This window comes from Lepidochelys kempii, chromosome 1, assembly GCF_965140265.1.
Source record: "Lepidochelys kempii isolate rLepKem1 chromosome 1, rLepKem1.hap2, whole genome shotgun sequence".
NCBI classification, from domain to species: Eukaryota; Metazoa; Chordata; order Testudines; family Cheloniidae; genus Lepidochelys; species Lepidochelys kempii.
In genome coordinates this window covers 198,397,744-198,422,411 of record NC_133256.1, presented here as the reverse complement: position 1 = coordinate 198,422,411, position 24,668 = coordinate 198,397,744, and the positions used below count along the sequence as shown (strand labels likewise).

Below are 24,668 nucleotides of genomic sequence, written 5' to 3'. Positions count from 1 at the left end.
GCTATGTGATGCTATCGCCATCCTTTGTTTTTCTCAGGACTTTTTAATGGAAAGTCTCTATCAAGTATGATAGATTGGAGGACTTGTATTTCTGACAGTGGAGCAGAAAATGTCTATCTGTCTCCTTTGCAACACTGATTCACAAGTCACACAGCTAGGATCTTCCAGTTTCTTCCTTTAATTTTTGGTCACTGATTCTGTTTTACACATCTGTATTCTTATGTATCTACTGCTATGAAGGTTCTGTGTATGATTCTCCAAAAGTCCAGCTGGTTTTTGGTCTCTTTTTCCCCCCCCCAACGATGCATGTATGCATGCAGCGTAGATTTTGGTGCAGTGTTTTTTGAGTACTATTTGGTTCTCAGGGCTAGTGTAGATGTAGTATTTGTAGGATTTCAAGAGTGGGTTTTTCTCCCAACTCCTATACTTAGTGTAGTTCAACTGAATCTGAAGAGCAAAATTTGGGAACCAATTTACAATATTATTTTAATATTAATTATATTGGATTGCATTTGTACATTGGATGGCTTTTTTGGTATAGAATTTAGTGACTGAAATCCTCTGAATTTACTATGGGGCCCAGATATCAAATAAAAATATAATTTATTGCTCATTTGGGGGGAGGGGGGAGGGGGGAAGGAATTTTGTTTTGTTTTTCCTGAAGTTTACACGTAGAACCTATGGGTGAAATCTTGACCCCACTGAAGTCAATGGCAAAACTTCCATTGAGTTCAGTGAAGCCAGCCTTTCACCCTGTGGCTTGTAGCATGTGCTTAATAAATGTACATACCTTTGGCGAGAGTCTGATCAGATGATTTTCACAGAGCAGACATTTTATCTCCATTGTTCAGTGGGAGACCTAATTGGGTATTGGTGTATACATATAGCTGGACAAGGTAGGGACTGCCTCTGTTGTACAGGACCAACACAATGGAGCGTGAGTCAGGACTGGAGACTGTGTGTCACTACAACTTCCTATTAATATTAACATTTGATTATATTGAAAAGGGAGGGCTGGGGTTTTGATGGTCTCTCATGCTTTCTTGTTGGGAGTATTTTTTCTGGGGCATGGTACATTGGTAAATGCCTTCCCACCAATTTCCTCTAGCATACTTTGATTCTCTTTTAAAAGGATAGCATAAACTGAAAAAACCAAACTCAGTGCCCTGTTAGAAGCATTATCCCTCTATTAATCAAAGAGGACTGTTTGGCTGTTACAGAGAGCAGTTCAGGGCAGCAGTATGGTTGGTGGGCAGTCCCTAAATTAAAACTGGTTTCTTAGGGGGTCTTGTTTGTAGAGACTCATGTTCCACTGTGTCACTGACTGACCTCAGAAGTGGGTTGAATGCAGCAAGGGGCACAGGTCACTTGCGGGTTTAAACTAGTGTAAATGGTGGATTCTCTGTAACTCAAGTGTCTTTCAACCATGATTTGAGGACTTCGGTAACTCAGCCAGAAGTTTGGGGTCTATTAAAGGAGTAGGGAGTGAGGTTCTGGCCTGCAATGTGCAGGAGGTCAGACTGGATGATCATATTGGTCCCTTCTGACCTTAAAGTCTGAGTCTAAGTGACAGCATAAAAAAATGGACTGTTCTACTTAACCATGCTGCTTTTGCCTTTCTTCTAATCCTCTTGCCCTAGGGGTGAAATCCCGGCCTCATTGAAGTCAGTGGAAAAATTCATTAACTTCCCTGGGGCTAGGACTTTACCTAGTGACTCTCTGAGCAGTGATTGTCTTGCTGTTGTACTGAGGATATGGCGATACTACTCATTTCAAGCACCAGGCCGTACCATGCAAAATGAGGGCCTGGCCCTAGTTGCAAGTTTCTGCTTTCCAGACTTCTCCTTGGGATGACTCTTTGGATGCAGAAAGAGCTTCCTGGTGGGATAGTTTTAGATGATGTTGATGTGCCCTTTCTTAAATGCTTTTTGGGCAGTTTCTATCTACTCAGTGGTGATTTTTCAAAGGAACTGTATTTTGCTATGCCACACGTGATGAAAGATACTTTCCCAGTCATGAAAGTCTAATCCAAGCCATTGGATTCTGCCAGTTGCAAATACTTTATATTGGGGGAGGGGCATGTTTGTGGTGGGGAGTTGGAAAAACAGTGCAGTCCAGCTTTGAGAGGCTCCACCTTTGGTTTTACAGGAGAATCAAGGTAAGTAGTGTGACACAGGCAATCAAACTGGGAGTTAGACCTGGATTCTGTTCCTACTTCTGGGTGTCTTCCTTTCCTAACTGTGAGATGGGGACAGGAGTACCACCTTCAGCTTTCTACAGGTAACCCACTCTGAAAATGCTGATTGATTAGAGGGGCTTGCTTCTGCTAACACTTTCCACATCTTTTTTTTTTCCTTCTTCTCAGATGGGAACATGCCCTTTTAATCACTGCAATTTTCTTTAGTGCCTTTAAAGTCTTTAGACTATCATAATTGAATCAAGTCTGATGTCTGTGTTAGGGAATGCATAGAAAAGCAGGAGAAATTGTGTAGAAACTCTGTGGTGTGTGTGAAGCTACAGTGCTGTTCTATTAACACTTAATGTACCTTTTTAAAGTCTGTCATGAATTGCAAAACGGCAGATAATCCTAATTAGGTTTGTGGTAGGAGCTCTGTTTTTACCACAGTAAGGTTCTTCAAGCAGGGCCTCAGGTGTGCCTAAAGTGAGTGAAAGGCATGCTTTCATTTTTTCAGGCTAGTGGTGTTCACAAAAACTTCTCTAGCTGTAGTGTTGAAAGACTGGCTCTTGCTCTTAAGGCTGCATTTCTTCAAACTGCTGGAGATGGAAATTCTCTCATTGAAAATTAATGCCTATGCCAACCTCTTCCCCCCAAAAATCACTGGAGCTACCATGCATGACTGACATACCTAGAGCTCCCTACAAACCCTTTACAAGTGAATGACCCTTAACAGTTGGAACCATATTTGTGAACAACTCAGTTACTGAGCCTTTGAGGTACATTCTCATTAAATGGAGGTTTCTGGTGATTATGATTTTGTATAAACTACCCTACTGTTTGTCTGGCCTCAAGCTGCCAGTGATGTCCAATTTTTAAGATTTCAGCCACATTTTTAGAAGGGTGTTAAACTGCCAACTCAGCCTTAAAGGTGCATTAGGTGCTAAGGAAGTTTGAGGCATCAGCAGATTAACAGAAGTTGGAGTACAGGTTTGTTGGTCAGTAAGCACTACATTTACATTTCAGCTACTCCTGTTAGATTAGTGCACAACCCCTGCTGCTCGGTTAATATGGTCTAAAACAGTTCATGTACCCACAGCATACAATATGTAGGAGCCCTTACCTTTCCTAAGCGCAAAGGTTTTGGACCTGTTTGAGAGAGGAACCTGCAGGCCTATGTTTTGAAATGTAACTTAAAAATGGCACTGAGATCCTAGAAGTAAAATAAATAGGCTTGGATTGTCACTAAATGTTAAGTGCTGCTTTAGAACTTAATTTTGATTTAAGGATATTTACTTTTAATGGGATGTTGAACTTTTTTTTACTGTTGCAAGGGAATTATGGAAAGACCAGAGTGCTAAAAACAATCGCTTCCCATTAAAGTTATATAGTACCTGACTTGGCTATTGCTGTATTTACTAACTGCAGGAACACTCAGGGTTTTTACCCCCTAAATACAGCCAGATTCCAGTACATTCTGACAGCCAAGATTTTTTTCTTGCAAACCAAGTACAGTTGATTTGTTTCAGAGATCCAGCTGGATTCACACTGATGCTATTGTTAATGTGTGTCTTTCACAGGTCCAGTACTTTTTCAAGATTCTGGACAACTGACAGCAGAACATGGAACTATCTTGGGTTCCTGAACGAAAGACTGACACAAGGAGAGATGTGTTCATTCATTTATTGTCCAATGTTTTAACCTGACTGAAATACAAGAGCAAGAGCACTGTGGTCCTGGCTATTTATTACATATGTTAGAACATAGAGTGCACTTTAGACAACATTTAACACCATTCTATGGGGTACGGCATTGCTTTTTATAAAGTTCAAAATAAAGATTTATTTTCAAACAAGTGACTTTGGTTTTTCATACATTACACTTCCTTGCAGAAAAAATAAAATTGTACAACTGCATAAATATAAAATCTTCCACCATGAAAATGGTTAAAACATTCAATAAAGACATTAGCACCACATGGTGTGATGCTGCCAGCAGGAGGGGAAAAAAAGTATACACAAAGCAAATCATCATCAGTCATCACTGGTGGGCTAGCCTGACTCAGGTCTCTCACAACATAGTGGAGGATGAGGGTGGAAAGAGCATTCACTACGGAGCACAGTACACAATCACCTTTTTTATTTAGTCATGAACTCAAATTAGTTTCCCCTGCCACCCCTCCAAATAAAATACCCTTACACCACAGGAAAATAAAAAGGATCTATGGAGTGCTGTTAAATAGTCTCACAGGTGGGCCTTTATCTTTAAACAGAAAAAATAAAGTACCATGCCAGTTCTAGTCCCATTGAGTATTTACACCTCAGGCAGCAAAAATCTTTGCTCACAGAAGTAGAAAACAGATACAATACATGGCTTGAAAAATGACCAGAGTATGTACCTATAGTACTGTACACTAAATAAAATACACAAGGCAGCAATACTTAGGGGCCAGAAACACTGCTTACTACAAGTCAGTTATGGAATCATAATTTACAGTAAAAATGGGCACATCCCAAGGCTCAATTTTGTTTTGTCATTTACAGTAGAATAAATATTTTGTCACTATTGCTACACTTTAAGTTTACATTCTAACCTAGTAATGCAGAAAGCTAGTGTAAAGCATATAGATTATGTGTAGGTCCCATATGTATGACAGTTTGTTCAAGACTAGTAGGTTTTTTACTTTTTAAATGGCTAGGAGGGGAGAAAAGAAAAGTGTGCTTATGATCAGCTGCTCTTTATGTCAAATTTCACTTCAAAACGTCCCTGAAAACGGTCTTTGTCACTGTAATGGATGTTCTCACCATAGACCTTGCACTCCACACGCACTTCCATGTCTAAGGTCAGGTTAGTGAATTGCACTGCCAGGAGAGGCTGGAGATACTGTGGCTGGAGCAGCTTGCCGTAGTATGGATAATATTGTAGAGGAAAGCCAGCATAGCCAGCCATCCCATAATATTCAACGGTGCCAACTTTGTCAACATCTTCCTCTTTCTAAAGAAAGGGGAAAAAAAAACCACTTGTCCAAACCCCATTTTGTAAATATTCCCCACCACTATATACCCCCATCCAACCTGATTATCTGAACCCTCCTTGGCCATCACCCTGTGATTTCTGTGCTGGATAGTGCAATAAAGTTACCTTCATTCATTCTAACCAATTCAGTATCACTGAGGACAGCTACACAGTAGTAGAATGTGAGCAATTAAATAAATCAATGAACATAATCCAATCCTATTTACCTTTAATAAGGGAAGTAGTTCCACAAAAACACTCAAATTATGTCACCACAGAACTTCAAGTTGTTTTCCAGCTGCTTGGTAAGATCAGCATTATTGTTCCCTGGCCACTCATTGTTATCTACAGCAGAGGGTGCAGGAAAATCCTGAATTCTAATAATTCCCTCTTAGAACTGGCCCAAAAATTGGCAAAGCTTGCTGTGCCTCTGGCAGTTCAATTTAAAATTTTTCCGACAGATTTAAACAAATTCTGCCTTTTTCAGTTAGCATTATTCTCCACAAATTTCCTGCTTGAGTAAATGAATTACCCCAGGGGGAGGATACTGCTATTTGGAAGAGACCTTGCTTTTGGGGAATAGAAGGCTGAAAGGATCGGGGGGGGGGGGGCTTTTTCTAGGTCACCTTTCCCAGAGATCAGGTCAATGACAACATTCAGTCATTTTTAGTTGTTCGCTGACCTTTGTGAAATGAGCTGCCTCAATCCAATTCCTAAGGGGAAGATATCCTTATCAAAAGGAATGGCGAGGTGGGGGGAGCATCATTTGTCAGCAGAAAGCTCAAGGAGCGAATGAGCATTAAGACTTGACTCCTGTCTCAGGATTGAAGCATGCTCACTTTTTAAAATATCCTTTTTAAGTCAATCTGCACCAATCTAAGCCCAGGTCTACACTGAGAGGGGGCGGAGAGGGGAGAAGAAGAGTCGATGTAAGGTACACAACTTCAGCTATAAGCATAGCTTAGATGAAGTCAACGTACCTAGATCGACTTGCTGCGGTGAGTCGACTGTCACCGCTCCCCTGTCAATTCTGCTTGCACCTCTCACAGTGCTGGAGTTCCGAAGTTGACAGGAGAGCACTCAGGGATCAATTTATCGCGTCTAGACTAGATGTGATATATCAGGGGTCAATTTATTGATCGCTACTCACTGATCCAGCGGGTAGTATAGACCTACCCTAAGAGAACTTGGGCCAGAGAAAGCAGCTCCTGGATAATAAACAGCATCACTGAATGTACATGTCCTCCCACAGCCATGGCTTAGAAGCACGAGTCTCTGCTTATACAAAACTGGCATGGTGTATATTATGGTTTTGGCTTGCTCTGCCCTTTCATGGCCCGAGTTCATTGCACATTCACAAAATTTTACTTTTAGGCTTTGGAGGAAATTTGATTCCTGACACGTGATCAGTCTCTTGTGTGAAAGGCATGGACACACTTACCTTGGCAAAGCAATGAATAGGGATGACATATGGATTGTATTTTCCCATCATCTCGGGAGGGAGGCTGTCGTTTAGTGGAGGCTAAAAGAAACCCAGAACAAGCAAGTGTTACATTTCACACTGGATAATCTCTTTGCTCTTCAGACTCACTCCATTGAAAACACGCACGTTGATTAGTTTCCAGCATGTCTTCCTGAAATTCAGAACTGTGCCAACAAATGGCCTCATCCTTGTGTGTCAAAGTCCCAGGGGACATGGGGAGGGAGGAGGACTATTGGCAGGAGCCAGATTTGCTTCTAGATCACAGTTTCAAAGCCAGCTCAGGCTGGCAATGATTTTAAGTCATTACTGTGAGCAACTAAGTGACCATGGAAGCCACCAATTCACCAACAGTAATCTGAATCTGCCAACAAGAGAAGCTCTACAGACAACTTCCTGAGGGGGGCAGGGTAGTTGCAGTTCAGATACAGTTTAAAAAAAAATTCCTTTTAGTGAATTTAGTAGTAGATTAAGCTTGACAGCCTGAGAGAACACCCCTCCCCGCAATAAATGCTTGTGGTCAAAGGGCAAAGCAAATCTCCTAAAGGTATTGTGGAAAGCGTATGTATCACAGATAAGGGAGGAATGGCACAGAGCCCACATGGGAGTTTGCTTTCTGGTACAGTGCCAGAGAGTCAGTCTAGAACTTGAGTGGTTGAACTGGAGAAGGCAACTGGCAGTCCTGAACCAAGGTGATGCATCAAGAGACTCGATTTGCAAAATGCTTCCATAGCACCTATCATTGAAGGCTCTTACAGCACTTTCCACGAATTATTTAAGCCTTGCGTCCACTCTGCAAGGTAGACATTAATATCTCCATTTTATAGGAGAGAAGAGTCCGGAGTAAATAGCTTTTCCAAGACCAGTCACCTGCTCCTGCTATGAAATCACTTCCCCCAAATTACTAGGAAGAGAAAAGAAGCACTTGCCTTTGGTTTGAAGCCTAGAACTCTGTTGAGCTTGGCGACAACACATGGTTTTCCATCTTTGTATCCATAGCTGGTATCAAGTACTCCGGAGCAGTTTTCCAGCCACTCACGTTTGAACCTGCAGACTTTTTTCTGACCCTGGCCATTATTAAATGCTCCTCGGTCGATGTAGTCTTCAGGTTTTTCTGGGGGGGGGCAGAAAACCAACACACTTACATGCAGCATGAACTCACGCTTGAAAGCTTTGAGAAGAAAAGCAACATTCCTGTGAGCATTTCCCTGGGATTGGAATCCCTTTCCTCCCCCTCCCCCCGGTCTAGTGGTACTCAAAACTAAACAGACACCACCTTCTACAGACTGACTTCATGGATCTGCACCAAGCCATTCAGTGACAAGTGCTCTACTGAACATGGCAAGTCTGGTTTTCTACTGGGTGTTTTTCCTCGAATGAGTGTGTGCATGGGCTGCTTCTAATTTTTTTGGGTGAGGTTTTGGGTCACAGGAGGGATTCGGTCAGAAATATATTCTCTCCAACACACACATCTCCCTTCAAGTCAACACTACATGCAGTCCATTACAGGTGCTTTGCTGAATTACATTAGGAGAAAAGGCCCCCCTTTAAGCGATTAGGGCTCTCTCCCCTACAAGAGTTGATATCACACTTAAATCAGAACAGGGAGATGCATTTAGAGCAATGCTTTAGGTGTTAGCTGAAGCCATCAACTGCAGAAGGGAAGGAAGCTCAAAACATTCTGACTCTGAACTGAGGGACAGGTGATCAGCAGCTGTAAACTGGCATAATGCCACTGAAGTCCATGCAGCTGGTGTAAATCTGCATAGCTCCATGATCTAGCCCCGAAAATTAGACTGCAAAGGACACTGAAATGTGGATTCTATAATTGAGATGTTCTGGTAGAGGGTGGGGATCTGAAACAACTTACAAGCATTTTAAGCCCACTTTAAAAACAAACATACCGACCATCTGCGACCTGTTCCATTTATGACAATGGAAAGACAATGATGGGAGTTTTAGGCCTTTGGATTTACAGAAAAATACACGTGGGCTAGTGTTACTGGAAAGGCTACTTGCTATGTATTTGAGCCCAGTGATCTGATTTGGGTCAAGACCCAGAGCAGCCAACACACTCTCTCTACTTAGACAAAATATTCTGCTGGTGTCATGATTTAAATGGCTTCCAGGTAATGACCTCTCCCCTGGCTAGCTGTTGGAGCAGAGGAGGAGGAGCAAGTCTAGAAGAAATGCTTTAAATACAGATTTCCCTTCAGACCATGTAAAGAAGGAAAGAGATTCAACAGTGCTTTCAGCGTTTTTTTTTTTAGTTTGTTAGTACACCCCAGGGGCCATGGAAAGGGACACTTCCCCACACTAACAGCTTTTGGAGACGAGGATTTGAATTCTTAATTTGATTTGGGCACATAGGGTGGAACTGTCAAATTTGCTAAGCACTGGCCTAACCCTGCTCCTACTGAAGACAGCAGTAAAACCCCTTGTCGTCTCTGAGGGGAGCAGAGGTTGGCCAATGCTCAGTGCTTTCACAATCCCACCCATAAGCTTGTCAGAGCTGGACAGCAAAGCTCACTGTCTCATGCATTCTACTTGGACAACAGGCAGTCATGAGCAACTTCAAGACCAGCTAATTAGCTGGAGAGTCTAAAGTTAACCATCATGCTATGCTGTTGGTCGCTACGAAAGATATTCTACAGGGCTTATACCAACACCATCAACAATGGCCAGTATTATCTGGATTCTTTGATGGATGCATTTAGGAGAGGGGTGGCTAATAGAGCCTCCAGCTACGTGAAAACAATCAGAACTTCATATCCAGGAGTCTGCTTACCAGAGCAATCGTCAAATATCATATTGTTGGCTTGTTGATCATTGTTGTAGGCATTCAAGAATTCGTTAAGGCCTGCCACATACTCTTCGTAAGTTTTGGGATCAGAAATACTAAAGGAAATTTCTGTCTTTAGTACTCGGGGGATTACGGTCAGTCCTAAGGAGCAAGGAGGAGAAAAAAAAAATTATAAACACCCAAAAGTCACATGATCAAGGCAACATGTACAGTGCATGAAAGTCTGTTCTTCTAGAAACTGCTACATGACTGAGATTTCAGAGTCTCCACAACCAACAGACACTGAAGTTCTTCAGATTTTAGCTCACTTGGAGGCGTTGTGTTTAAGACACAGCTCAGTCATTGCCCCCAACAATGGCCCAAAACACTGTCCCGACAATAGTGGCAGCGGCAGTGTTTTGGGCCACTGCACGAGTTGTTTTTTTAAATATACTCAACATTCCAGCATGCGGTACACAGCCTACTGGCCTACAGCTTCATTGGTATCTGGCACTGTTACTTCCCCACCAGTTGTGTACACTCTAATCCAGCATAGACCTGGGTCAACTGTACAAGATGGAGGCTGGACACAGCCTGATGTGGATTAGCGTACAGCCGAACAAGAGCGGACGGTGCACGGCCCAAGACACCTCCCAAACACTCCAACTCAGAAAAGCATTCCGAGTAAGTATGTGCTTACGTGCTTTTCTGAACTGGGCCTTAAGGTAAGTAAGGAGGAGCACAGAGTTGTCCTAGACTCCGAGATACCTCAAATGGATTCTAGACAAGTTTCCAAAAGTGCCTAAATGAGCTAGGAGCCAAAGTCCCACTGAGTTTCAATGTCATTTAGGTATTTTTAAGAATTCTACTCAATAGTTACAATGCTCTGGCAGACAGAACAATTCAAGGCTTGGAAGATGGTGAGGTTTCTAAGAAAATGTCTAGAATCCACTAGGAAAAAACACAGACTTAGGAAACAATGCAGGTTAGTGAGTAGTGCTAGCAGTCCAAAGCCAAGATTTTCGGAAGCAGCTAGTGATTTGGGGGTGCCTCTGCTAACAGATTGAGACATGGGCCAAAGTTCAGATACTACCTGAGGGAACTGAAGAACCCACTACTCTGCTTCTGCCCTTCAAGAACAGCTCCAGAGCCTGGAGATAGAGGAGTGCATTTTCAAAATGACACACACTTGGCTTTTGGGTTACGGCCTTCGGAAACTCTGGCCCAGGAGAGGTAGAGCAAAGAAGATTGATCATTGTCCTCTCACATCTAGCAAGAAAGAAAAAAAATGGTCTGGGTGTAACTGCTCTCGAACCTCAGCTCAAAATGCTACCAAGATTTCACACTTCCCTGGCACACTCCTAATTCATGAAGAGGGATGTGGACTGCAGTCTTGAATTAAACCAGACCGGGAAGATCTATTTTGACATCAGGACAAAGTCTCCCTCCCATGGTGAATGATGGAGCACAGGAGGAAAATCCGTACCAGATAAGGCTCCATTCTTTGGTTAAGTAGAAATTTCATTTTTACAAGCCTGAAATGGTAACGTTCCACAACTAAGCACTGGTTTACTCTTAAAACGAAGATCGACCTGGCTATGTCGCTGAGGGCTTCGAAGGTTTTGCACCCAGAGTACCAAGGTTAGGTTGAACCAAGCCCCAGTGTAGAGGCAGCTAGGATGACAGAAGCTACAACAGTGGAGCGCTGGGGTTGGAAGTTAGGCTACGCCAGACTGCAAGCCTGCTGTGATCCCAGCAACAAGAACTGTTCAGACATATCACTAAGATCACACAGCTGTCTGCCCTCTGATCCTACACTATGTGGAAGTGGGGGTACAACGGATCATCAGCCAGGCATCCAGAACACTTCTCCAGCCCCACATGGCCTCTGCACTTTATAACCCTCCCCTCCTATGCTGTGCAGGAATTACTACGCTAGCCAAGTGACATTTACTCGCATCGTGAGCTCAGAGCAGAGTCAAATCATTATCTGGGCTTTCTAGAAAGCATTGTGTTTTCCCTCTTACTGATCTCTTCCGGGCTTTCTGCACAGAAACAACGCTGATTGCCTCTTTGGTCAGACACATTTCATTGAATGGGGTAAATGGGAACATCATCCCTTGGTTAGAACACTGCCTTGGGGGCCAGAATTCTGGATTCCATAACCAGCTCTGCTCTGTCTATTACCCAAAGGGCAAGGATGGGGGAGGGGGGAATTAATATACGGAAGTTACCCACACAGTCAAAGGGAAAACCATTCCCTTAGCCATTACAAAACTCTATTAAATATTTGCACTCGCATGAGGTCCAGGTCACATTTTAATTGAATGCCTTGATGCGTAACTAATGTTGAAGTTTAAAATAATGGGAACTAGAGTTCATGCTGCTTTTGTGGTGGCCTCTGCCGCAAACCGTGCGATCATTAGGATTCCTGGTTGCATTCAGTCCACTGCCTTCGCTTTAGTGAGCACAGCATAGCAGCGAAGTGGCATCTGCTTTGACAACTTTCAAACAAATGTTTTGCCAACAATGATTTCCTCCAATGCAGGCTGAAGCTACTCAGCTGCCTACATGGGCTCACAATTCTATCAGGTCTTTCAAAGCCAGTTGAGTACTACTGCTTAGCGTCCCCCATCCCCTCCTCCCAAAGTTGGAATTTGTAACCTAGGAGACAAAGATTTGCTTTGTTTCCCTGAGGGCAGCCCCCAGCAGCCAAAGATAGCTAGACAGGCAGTGAGCAGAGCTCATGGTTTCAAGTTTTATTTCAGGAAGAAGTTCTAACCTTCTCTCTTAGTTCTCCCTTTCATATGTTTTGCCCGGGGTTGGGTTATGTTGCAAATTGAGAGCTAAAGTTACTTCCCCACTGGCAGAATTAAATCCTATCAAAATTACAATTGCTTGTATAAGAGTCTGACAATTATTTGTTTTTTTAGGAACCTTTAACTTTGCTATCCACACAAAACCCTCGTTGCTAAATATAGTGTGTGACAGTAAGTAGCTTTTAATCCCCTCCCTCCCAGTCCTCCTCCTTGTCAGCTAGTGAATGTGAAACACACTAGTTATTTAAGAAGAAAAGGAGGACTTGTGGCACCTTAGAGACTAACCAATGTATTTGAGCATGAGCTTTCGTGAGCTACAGCTCACTTCATCGGATGCATGCATCATGTAGCTCACGAAAGCTCATGCTCAAATACATTGGTTAGTCTCTAAGGTGCCACAAGTCCTCCTTTTCTTTTTGCGAATACAGACTGACATGGCTGCTACTCTGAAACCTAGTTATTTAAGGTGGCCCTCTGTATGTGGGCTTCAGGCAACACCATTAGCTTCTCAACTGATTTAAGCTTGTAGAGAAGTCTCTCACCCCCTTCCTCCCCTCACCCAGGGAACTGAGAACACAGATGAAGCATAGCAGAATATTGTGAAACGCCTTTGTATAGAAGCTGTAAAGTACACGCTACAGTCTGTCGTTAGACCATTCAAGCTATACTTTATTTAGGGCACATGACTCACAGAAAACCCTACCCCCTTTTGTACATCTTCTGCTGAAGCAAAAACACAAGAAAAACCAAAAACCCTGCCACTAAACAAAGGGTAACAATGTAGCTGCACACTAGTGGTCAGTCAAGCCCACCATTCAAGCTCACTTTTGACATGTGAGAAAAATGGTTATCATTATATAGCAAAAATAAAAGCAAGCAATTTCTCAGTCACAGTGTGCTATGACACTTGGCCTCCTTTTCTTTTTGCATAAAAAGATAAGGAGGACTTGTGGCACATTAGAGACTAACCAATTTATTAGCGCACAAGCTTTCGTGAGCTACAGTTCACTGCATCCAATGAAGTGAGCTGTAGCTCACGAAAGCTTATGCGCAAATAAATTGGTTAGTCTCTAAGGTGCCACAAGTACTCCTTTTCTTTTTGTGGATACAGACTAACACGTCAGCTACTCTGAAACTTGTCTTTTTATGTTGATGTTGTAAGCAAGCGGCTTTTAAGGTGAGGGTTTTAAGTGAGGTACGCAAGACAAATCAGACTCCTGAAAGGGGCACAGTAGTCCGGAAAGGTTGAGAGCTGTTGCCCTACATCAGAAAGATGCCATTGGCTCTTCTGTCCAACTTCCAATATTTAATTGGCACCTAGTGGCTAGTACACTAGGAAGGATGGGAGACCAGAAATTATTCCTAATGGCTCATCCTGTGGCCTTGGCTCAAGTCACTAAGGCCCCAGTTCAGCAAAGCACTTAAGCACATTTACACTCCTGGGGAAATTCTGCACCACTGCACAATGGTGGAGAATTTCCCTCCCCCCGAAATGGGCTGCAGAGATACTGGCCACCAATAGGGGCCAATGGACCCGGAAGAGCTCAGTTCACAAATAGAAGACAAGACCAGGGGAAGGAACTGGAGGGTTCCCAGCAGCTTTAGTTCCCAGCACACCCCGAAGGAAGGAAGGAGGCAATGGCACACAGAAAACTCTGTGCAAACCTGGGACCAAGTATCAGGCTATTTCTCCCTCTGGATCCCTTGGGGGGGTAAGAGGGTGAGAGTGTCTGGGCAAGGGGTCCCGTCCCATCCCCCACAAGGCTGGCTTCTGGAGGGAGGGAATGTGATTGTCTGGGCTGGGGGGAAGGGGGCCTGAAGCTTGCCTCTGGGGGGATAGGAAGTGAGCGTCTGGTCCCCCCGGCTGGGCTCTTGGAGATGTAGGGGGCAGAGAAACAGGAACTGGGTTGTCATAGGGTTTCTTTAACTCTACTCCTGGGGGAATTTGTGTGTGTGTATTTTTAGAGACATACTTGCTTACAGGCATTTTTAAATAAATTACCAAAATAATTGAAACTGGCATGATTATATAGTGTTATTTTGGCAAAGAAAATTGGCAGAATTTTAAAATATTGTGCACAAAATTTTTAATTTTTTTGGAGGAGAATTCCCCCGAAGAAGAAATTCCTAAGTCACATTCATTTCATTAGCACTTAAGCCTGTGTTTAAGGAGAAGCATGTGCTTATGTGACTTGGGACTTTAATCTATCTTGTGCATCATTTTACCTATTTGAGGAATAGGAATATTACTGTTAATTTCACAGGGATAATGCGAGGATTCTTTAAATCACTGGCTTTCCCCTTCCCAGTCTCACCTGTGTTACTGACACAGTGTTGAGGCCCAACCTTAAGACCTACCGCTTCTCACTGTGTCTGCCATCCCTCTAATTTTTGCAAGCCTACAACCACCCAAAATAAATGCTTCAATCCTTTTAAAGAGCAGGCAGTGCAGCCAGCAGCCCATGAACATCCCTGTAAGAGCAGTGTGCACACCTGGGATGGGAAGCAAAATTAAAGGCAAGGGAAGAAAAGCAGCATGTCTAAAGTGCTGGCCTTTCCCCTGCAGAACAACTCAAGAAGGAAACGCTGTAGTTTGGAAATACGGCTTTAAATGAGGAACTTTGACTGTAAGTAGTGTTGCTTCATAATACAGCGCTATTTCCAGTTAAAGACAATCATGGGCTTAGAGGGCACATTTTTAAGTGCTGATGGATGTTGCATACACAGATTCACAAGACAGTCCCACAATCATTCTTAGCAAGCTACCACCCTCAAGGTCCTGTTAGTTTAGCAAGCTTAAACCCCACACCAAGATGGAATGAATTTAAAACCCTGTCACACTAGTCTTCTATCCACTCCCACTGAGGAAAACATGAGCACTTTCTCAACATGTAATGATATGTGCTGCATGGCTGAGTGACCAGGTGCCCTCTGCAGTTTGGACTTCACAGATTCCACTCTTAAGAGATGAGAGACAGAGGCAAAAGATGTTACTTGCCTCCTGCAGAGAGCTGCCCCCAGGACAGTTGCAGACTCACCACCTAAAATACACTGACCTCTATTTAATTTACTGCTGCTATGTAAGCTAAGTGAGCCAATCAATCACTATGTACCGAACAGCCTTTTCCATTACACCACCTCACAGGCACAGGAGGGAGCCATTTAAAGGGGCAGGAACCATTTTTAAACACTATCATCTGACAGAAGAGTCCTTTCCTCCAGTTTCTGAAGAGGGTCTTTTCTCTGTGAGGTGTGGAGTGGCCTTCCCCCCACCCCTGCCCCCTCCAGCCAGGATCAAACAGCAAGAACAGAAATACATGGCTCAATTGATAATATTTTTACAGCACGCTACACTGAGGTTTAAGACAAAACGTCCTATTCCATCACACAGATATCAGAATTTCTAACCAAATACCATGCTTAAACAGGGCTTAGAATTCCACATACATTTTCCTTGTTGTACTTTTAAAGTGAATCGGTGTTTGCTGTAGTTGCAATGTTGAATGCCTTTGGATTCCACCACAACCCCCTAGAAAAGCAGTATTTTATGGAGAGGTACAAAACTGTAATTTAGCCTCTGAGTGAGCAGAATATCCCTGCTGTGTTAAATGCAAGCAGTAACTAGCATATTAATGCCATCTGGTAAAGAAATGGAGCTATTTCCACATCAAGATCACCAAGTAAGGGACAGCATGACTTCCCATTTCACAACAGCATTTCTGCTAGAGCAATGAGGCTAATGCACAACAGTTATTTAGCATTTTCTTCTGAACTTTTCTGAAGTGCTTTAGAAGGACGAGTTTTATTTCTCCCTCCCCAATCTGCAAAATAGCACAAAGAGGTTATGTGATTTGCCCAAGGGGTCACAGCCAGAGACTGCGATAGAAGTCTGGTTTTTCTAGCTCCCAGTCCTGTAACCCTGCCATTGTACTGGATTACCAGTACATTTAATAGTTATAGTTGCTGGGGCCCTGTCACTTTGTACCACTCCCCCCACATATATCTGGGCACGTGCCGTTCACTAGGGAATATTGATTTGTATTTTATGTAGCCAATCGTCTACAGTGGTTCCAATGAGAGGCAATTTAGGTTTTCTATTCTCCCTCTCTCTAATACACAAAATTCCACTTGTCACTTTCCTGTTTGACAGGAGTCCATTTTATTCATCACCACTGTGATAAGATCCAGTGAGATTTTGTGCCTGGGCTGGTCAACTTTCATGGCCATTTTGCAAAGCTGATGAGATATAAACTCATACACTTCCATAACTGAAAAGGTATATTCAGAGGTCAGACTAGTGGCTATTATGAGGGCTGAGGCTGAGAGCTACACTATTTCTAGGCTGGCATGAGGATGGAAAGGCTTCAGGCATAGGTACATTCACTCCCTACCAATGTGTAAGTGACCTCTACTGTCGAGTCAAGGAACAGCAAATATCAGCTGGTTCCAAGAGACAGAAGGATGCTTGCCCCCAATTCAGGGGCTTTAACGCTAGTGCACTGAATGGTTTAAAAGTCTTGGGCTTGAAACACCCATAATAGGGGGTGGAAAAGGAAGGAATATACAGATTTATAGGATATTCCATTTTGACTGTGAAGCAAAATGTTGTCATGTTGGTCCCACTGCATGCCCAGGGAGTCTAGTCTGCATGCTCAAATTCCCAGGTCTTCAGAAAATCAATGCTGCAACCTGTTTATAGAAATCAAAGTGGGTTTATTTTTAATGACACACATTAAAATGGTGTCTTGAAACCAACCCACCTTCCAATTCTTTTATTTTTGAAGGTCAATTTGCACAACATCCAGTCAACATTTTTAAAAACTAGTCAATGCTCTCTAGATTAAGGTTTTATGAAAAAATTTCAGCTCACAATTAATCTCAACTCAGAAGTAGACCTCCAAAATTACTATTAAAGTGAAGACACTGGCAAAAGTTTAGCTACAACAAGTAGATCATGTGATATCATATCATTCAGCAAGTCAATATGGATGCAGCCTGAAAATCAAACTCTCTGTGCATCAAAATTTCTCCTCCACCTTGTATTTTTCCATGTAGTTTCATGGGGCAAACATTTTTCTACTTTAAAAGCAGATTCCTCCACCAAAACTAATGTATATGGTATGTAGTGCCTGCTTTATCTTAATTATCCTAGTAGCCATGCTTAATGCTACACTATCCATTTTCCCCTCCGGTGCCCTATCAAAAAAGAAAGGGCTGCTAATATTGACCAAAGCAATCAGTTCTCTCTTGCAGATGTCAACGCCAGACGGGTTCAGGCCAATGTTTCAGCACCTGGGGCAACGTTTACGCCTTCTGAGGCATCATAAAAATACAGCTGGTTTCTAGCCCTTGTTCCAAGTTTCATCCTTTGAAAACACTTCCTTTAAAATGTTGGCGGTGAGGCTTCTGGAAGATCTGCCTTTTGATTTTTGCTTGGAGTGATATTGTATAGGCTAGAACAGTAGCTCTCAACCTTTCTAGACTACTGTGTCCCTTTCAGAAGTCTGATTCGCCTTGCGTACCCCCAAGTTTCAACTCACTTAAAAAGTACTTCCTTACAAAATCAGACACAAAAATACAGAAGTGTCACAGCACATTGTTACTGAGAAATGGCTTTTACTTTCTCATTTTTACCATACAATTATAAAAGAAATATTGTACTTCCATTTCAGTGTAGAATGTATAGAGCAATACAAAACAAGTCACTGTATGAAATTTTAGTTTGTATGGACTTCGCTAGTGCTTTTTATGTAGCCTGTTGTAAAACTAGGCAAATCTCTAGATTAGCTGAAGTACCCCCGGAAGACCTCAGGGTACATGTACCCCTGGGCTAGAATGATAGTCCTTGCTTAGCTAGAATATAGCTTAGTCACATAGTTTACCACTGCACTGCTAACCCCTGGTGAGGCTGCAGCATGCTCTCTGACACCAGAGCTTTGCGCCTTGCCAGCAGCCTCAAAATTATCACTTAAATACTACTGTTATTAAAAGCTTCTGAGCTGTTTTTCAGAGCAAGCAGTGAGAGACAGAGACAAATCGTTACCATCCCCAATGCCAAGCAGCCTCAAGGTCATTTGTAATGTGGGAAAGCAGAAAGTTGCAAGACTCCTCCCCCTACACTCTCATGGCCTACCAGTCACCGACTCTTAGCAAGAGCCAGACAGCATAATAGACTGGATATGACAAAGCAGGGAATCTGCTGCATTGCCAAGGCATTCTCTCTGCTTTTACCTCATGCAAACTGTTCAGAGATGCTGCTTAACTGATCTTTTTCTTTTTAAACTCTGGCTCTATTTCATCCAGTACCGACAGGCTGTTCATTCAAACAAGAGATCTCTCTCACACACACACTCCCCTTTTCCACCCCCAGATTTCCAAGAATCTATGAGCAGTAGTTATATAAGCCTCTAAAAACCTCAGAGATTGGTATTATTTCCCCCATTTCACGGAAAAGAGTTAAAGAGACAAAGGTGGAGCAAATTGTCTATGGTCACCACTGGATATCAGGTGGCAGAGATGAAAACAGAACCCAGGAGTCCTGACAGTCATAACATCTAAACCACATTACATTAATTTGTTTTAATATAAAACCAATCATGCACACTCAGATCTCACTTCAGAAAATGTTATAGGTGATGCAACATTTAATTCTCATTAAGACTCAATAGAAAAACAACAATGCTGTAAACATAGGTTGAGAACATACCCACCACTTTTAGACATGCTTTATTGATAGTCACGATAAGGCACCAGTCCATTTTAGCTGCGTGCCACAGCAATGGAACAGCATTCCATCATCACTCCCAAGTAATAAAATTATTTTTCTTGAAGTGATTTGTACAGTCAGGCATGGGCCTGTGATTTAAATTACCTGGGGGTGCCACTCGATCCTGATATTTGGGTTCGAATTCACTGACAGTGAGCAACATCACTTGAATGGTCCCAATGAATATACCTGCCAGGCAGCCATAGAAGATCAGGTAGAAGAGAAGGATCTTAACTGCAAGAGAACAGAGAAACAATCAAGCCCTTGACGCAGCCATGTTTGAGCACAAAACTTCATCCTTTTCTACCACTGAAGGAAAACCCAACACGCTTAAGTGTGACACTGAAATTGCCCAAGAGGACTGAGCTAGGGATCATGGTCATGACAGTTAGCAAGTGGCACGTGGTTTTTGTATTGTTTATTTGTATCCCAATAGTGTCTGGGTGTCCTAGTCATGGACCAGGACCCTATTGTGCTAGGTGCTGTACAAACACAAAGCAATTTTCCGATTTTATTCACATCACATTCCAACATATTGATACTATGAGCCAACTTTTTCATTTAAAAACAAAAAACAAAAACAAAAACAAAAAAACCAAACCACCATGTGAAGGTTAAAGCTTGGGACTTATTTCCTGGTGGATCCAGTAACATCACTCTGTGCTGCATTATAAGGGACTGGTTTTCAGTGAAGCAAGCCTGCGTGGTAGTAAAGGACATCCTTAAAGTGCCTGTCCTTAGTATGCTGAGCATTTCCACAATGCCCATGGACATCAGCTGCTCACTAGCATTGAGCCTTGGAGCTGGAAATTTCAAATGAATTCACAGTTCAAACCCAACTGAATTCCACTGGGAATTGGGTACCTAATTCTTTTAGGATCCTTTGACAACCCCAATCTTCAACTGTGGGCCTAATCCCATACACAGGACAATGAGAGGTTGCTAGGAGCAAAATTAGGCTTCATATTGGCTATTGTCTAGTTGGTTCCAGGTGCTGAAAGCCACCTGTATTACTGTAGTTTGACAATTCCTATATAAATAAAAACCTCCCAGCATTACCACATCATCCAGCTGAAGCAGTCAATTATATAACCAGATTTTTGGTCTAAAAGAAAGTGAAATAACCGCACAAGAAAATAAAAAGGAACACAACACTACTCAGAATCTGGATATCAGTTACTGGTTTACAAGGATTATCTCAAATAAGATTAACTGCATAGTAACATGCTGTACTAGGCATCACCAGGCAGCCTACAGAAAGGATAAACCAGCCCATGCCAAGCCATTGTATGCTAATCAAGGGAACAGTAACAAGCACAAGTAACAAGTTTCAGAGTAGCAGCCCTGTTAGTCTGTATCCGCAAAAAGAACAGGAGTACTTGTGGCACCTTAGAGACCAACAAATTTATTTGAGCATAGGCTTTTAGCTCACTTTATCAGATGCACAAGTAAGTGAACTAGAGTTAGAGGCAACAGATGATTTGAGAAGAGACCTATTTGACTTCAGAATGCGCTAATCAGATGTCACTCTAAGCAGATGTTGCAGCTTACGGTGCTGTGGCTTGTGTAGTCAGCGCTGTGCCTTGTGTAATCTCATGTGTAGTCAGCGCTGTGCCTTGTGTAATCGTGGGCCAGCGCTATAAAAAAAAACGCCTCCCCACAAGGGGAATAGCTCCCAGCACTGGAGCACTGTCTACACTGCCTCTTTACAGCACTGAAACTTGCCGTGCTCCAGAGCTGTGAAGTGCCATTGTAGACAAGCCCTAAAAACAAAGACTCTCTGAACCCTCTGGAGTGGGGGAAGGAAGGACAAAGTGCAAGAGAAGAAAGCTTTCTTCCTGTACTCAATTACCATAGAAAAGCAGCCCAATTCAAATACAATTCTCTTCTCCTTGGCTTTAATTATTTTCAGTCTCTTAAAGTAAGAACAGCAGGAATGGGTGGGACAAACAACGGAAAAAACTAAGATAGTTGGGCCTTGTCCTCAAACTTCCTCCTTCCTCACTGGGGTAGGGTAGCAGGAAGTTCATGCAATTGAACTCAACAGCACTATGTTTTGGCACACTCAGAGTTAATCACACTCTTTGGTATCCAGGCAGCTCTAGGCAAATGGTTGTGATGTCAGAGAGATTTGGAAATTTTTTCCAGACCAGTCAAAGGAGGTGCTGTTGTAATACACCAAACAAGAGCGCTGCTGTCTGCAATGTGCTTGCTTGCCTTTGATTTCTTTTTTTCCTGGATCACATCAAATGGGCAGTACCAGGAGGTAGTATTGACAACATCCTGGTTGGAGATATGTTGAACAGCGTAAAAAGATCTCTACAAGGTACACAGCCTGGGTTCTAGGAAATATCAAGCAAATGCCCTGACAAACCACAAGGGCTTACATGAAAAACAGGTGCCTGCTACAGGTTGCTATGTAATACATGGGCCAGATTCTCAGCTAATGTACACTTGTCATAGCATTGTCTGATTTTAAGGGAGCTACACCAATGGGGATCTGGCCCTAGATATTTAGGTATAAGTTCTTTGTGGCAGGGACCACATTCTACACATCTGTAAAGCCCCACACAGTAAACGTATTTAAATTCTCTGCTCACGCATAAGCATATAGTGAGAGCCTCCTACACGGTGTCCTAATGCTTTTCTGCCTGCCAAATATAAAGATGGCAACCCCACATCCGGTTTATCAGTCAACAGGGGCTGACTTCAACAATGAGGGTGGCAGGCCAGCTTTGGTTGGCAGCAACTGTAAAACTGACTAAGGCTTTTAAAATTCATATATAAATAGACAACTCTCCAAGTACTATTTGTATAGTACAATATGTAATCAGTACATTATATATGATACTTCTTGCTTATACAGCTATATTGAGGTAATGTAAAAAAAACATTTTTCCCCCCAGGTTCTGATGTAAACTCAGCTTCCTTAAACCACCCAAAAGAGGAAGAATGGACAGGGTGGATAAAAAGTCTTTCCAGTTCTACAGTTTCACTATTCATAAACAGAGCCCAGGTTTGCTGATTAAAACGCAGCTAGGTAAAAATGAGCCCAAGGGCAAAATGCCCTCTCCCCAAGGACAACCATGCCTAGCGCTTCAGTTCTGAGAGATGTATTCCTTGTTTAAGACAAAAGAGGTGTCACCGCCATCTTTGATGCTTGGTTGTTTAAAAGAAAACATAAAACAGTGGACTGAAATAGTTTAAACAGTATTTTTTTGTAACTTTGACTGGGAAGTGGGAAAGAAACACAGTGACTAACAGCCACATGCTAGGTTAAGCTGGAACCAAACATACCATTTCTCAAATTATAGATCACTGCGTATTTCGTGTTTTGTTTTATTGTACAGAACTGGAGCTGCTTTCCTCCAGGGTCAACTTAGTCTGCAAGCTCTAGTTCATTTTATTAGAATCCAAAAGCAAACAGATATGGTTGTATAGAGAACTGAGAGAAAGAGAGAGGAGCCAAAAAGATGGAGGGAGGAAAAACTGGGAAGTGATGCCCTAGATATTCACAGAGCCCCTTGTATCTGTCTGGTTAGTGCAATGCAGCCTGTGATGCACCTAGAAGCGGGGGTCCTTCTTGCCTCTGACTTAGGAGGAAGAGTGGGGAGAAACACAGCAAGGAGAAGGGAAAGAGGAGGCAATAGATTTGAGCCATTGTACACCTCATGGTCTCACTCAAGTTACATTTTGTTGCTAGGAGACCAGTCCTTCAAGGACTTACTCCTTCCTGAGTCTCCCCTGCTTCCTCCCCACCCAGCCCTTTCCTCTCTTCCACGGCCCCCCCCAAAAAAAACCAGTTCAGGCAGGCTATTCCTCCAAATGGAGGCAGGGAGGGGAAAGTAAATAAAACCCAAGAGGACCATCCACACATCCAGGAAAACCAAACCCCAATGTCCTACTACTGGATGACCTTGCCCAGAGAGCCCAGTGCCTCCGGTTACCTCCTGCTTTGAGGTGTCACCTTGACTAACCTTGAGCTCTGATGCATTATTAACTCTTTGCTTCCCCAGCCAAGCAGCTCCACCGAGCTAGCTAGATTCCAGGGAGTCTCTCTTTGTAACACAAAAGCCTCTACCCTCAATTTCAGAGGCCATCCCTGTAACACCTTTAAACAGAGCCCCTTTTCCTGACTCTCTCCACAATTTGCCCTCCTCCAAAGACACCATGCCAGCCGCATTGGCTCCTCTACAAAGGGTCTGATGCAGAGGAGAATGGTGGGAAACAGCGAGAGGTATGCATGTGTAGGGTTGTTTGCCCCCGCACACACAGCCGCCCATCCCACCCCTACCGCAGTCACGACTCAGATTTAACTACATCAGTGCCCTTCAGCATGACCTTTTGCAGGAAAAGAGAAACACCCAAGCAGCTTTCTCCAGTGGGGAAGGAGCTCAGCCTTTCAGATTTCCAACATCCCTGACAAATCTAGGCAACAGGCTGGACAACAGGGTGTGGGCAAGATCAAAAGACGAGGCAAGGTTCCTCCTCTACATCAGAGACCACCACACACAATCGCTTTCCGCCTGGAACAATAAGCGCTGTATCTCCCCCAAGCGATACAGCATCTCTTCCAGAAAGGAAGGAAGGAAGGAAACCAGCCGCCTCAGAATCAGCTAACAGCTCAAGGTAACACAGCAAGGAACCAGAAATTAAATCCACTCCGGCGTAATCAAGTCTCGGTTGTTGTTTTTTTTAAATCATCATCATCATCAACATCTAAGCAGCATTTCAGACCCGTGAAGAAAGTTCGGGGTGTGTTTTTTAATCCGGATGCGAGAGGGATGGTCTCTAGTTTGCTCTAAACCGATTACCATTAACAAGGGAATCGATTCCTTGCCCCCGCCACCTTTCTATCTCGAGTTATTGCGGGGCCGCGTTAGCAGGGGACCGGCAGCCTCCTTCCACGCACCCACCCGCCCGAGATCCGCAGCCCGCTTCGGGGGTGGGGGGGGGGGAGGGCTCGGCTCCGGCAGCTGCCCCTGCGGCAGGGGCCGGCGCACACGGAGACGGGGCCCGGGAAGCACTTACACCAGCTGCCGCCGGTCCTGCCCAGAAACTCCTTCTTCTCCGAGTTCCAGATGAATTTCTTCCAGTTGCCATCGCCTTCCTTCGCCTTGCCGCGAGCCATGGGGGAGGGAGCGGCCCCGCCTGGGCGCGGAGGTGACACGGGAAAATCCCACTGGCCCCCTTACAGCGGAGGCTCTGCCCTGCCGGCAGGTGCCCGCGCGCGCGCCCGCGCACGCCCCGGCCGCGGCTTTGCAGGCGGAGAGGGCCGCGGGGCAGGTCGGACGCAGGCGGGGCGCCGGCTCCCAGCCACGCTCACAGAACCGCGCCGGCCGGGGGGGGGACACGAGCTCGGCCGGAGCCGGGCCGCGCGACGCGCTATATGGCCCGGCTCCCGGGGGCCGGCTCCGCCCACCGAACGGCCGCAGCCAATGAAAGCGGGACTGGGGGGGAGGGGGCGTGGCTTGGAGGGGGGAGGGGGAAGCACGTGGCGGGGCTGCAAGGCGGCTCGGGTTGTAGCCTCCCCCCCCCCCCCCCCCCGCACCTGCAAGGGAGAGCGGGCGCTAGGGGAGACCCCACCTGGAATGGGGGGCGGGGCCCTGCTGGGGGCGCCAGGCCAGAGC

The 24,668-nt window shown here is 44.0% G+C and overlaps 2 protein-coding genes across 3 annotated transcripts in view; one reads left to right on the top strand and one right to left on the bottom strand.

The window, feature by feature from the left end:
* The window catches only part of NME7 (NME/NM23 family member 7), a 169,711-nt gene extending 165,294 nt beyond the window's left edge, over nt 1–4,417 (top strand). For both annotated transcript variants that reach the window (XM_073308141.1, XM_073308130.1), the window contains one exon: nt 3,757–4,417. In XM_073308141.1, coding sequence (XP_073164242.1) covers nt 3,757–3,789 — 33 coding nt within the window. In that variant the 3' untranslated portion in view covers nt 3,790–4,417. The remainder of the gene's footprint in view (nt 1–3,756) is intronic.
* ATP1B1 (ATPase Na+/K+ transporting subunit beta 1) lies at nt 3,846–24,403 on the bottom strand. The gene is made up of 6 exons (XM_073308153.1): nt 24,070–24,403; nt 19,144–19,272; nt 9,460–9,615; nt 7,601–7,785; nt 6,633–6,713; nt 3,846–5,170 (listed from the first exon to the last, which is right to left on the bottom strand). Exons 1-6 carry the CDS (start codon nt 24,167–24,169, stop codon nt 4,904–4,906), a joined length of 918 nt encoding a protein of 305 aa, XP_073164254.1. The 5' UTR covers nt 24,170–24,403; the 3' UTR covers nt 3,846–4,903.
* Between the last annotated feature and the right edge of the window lie 265 nt (nt 24,404–24,668).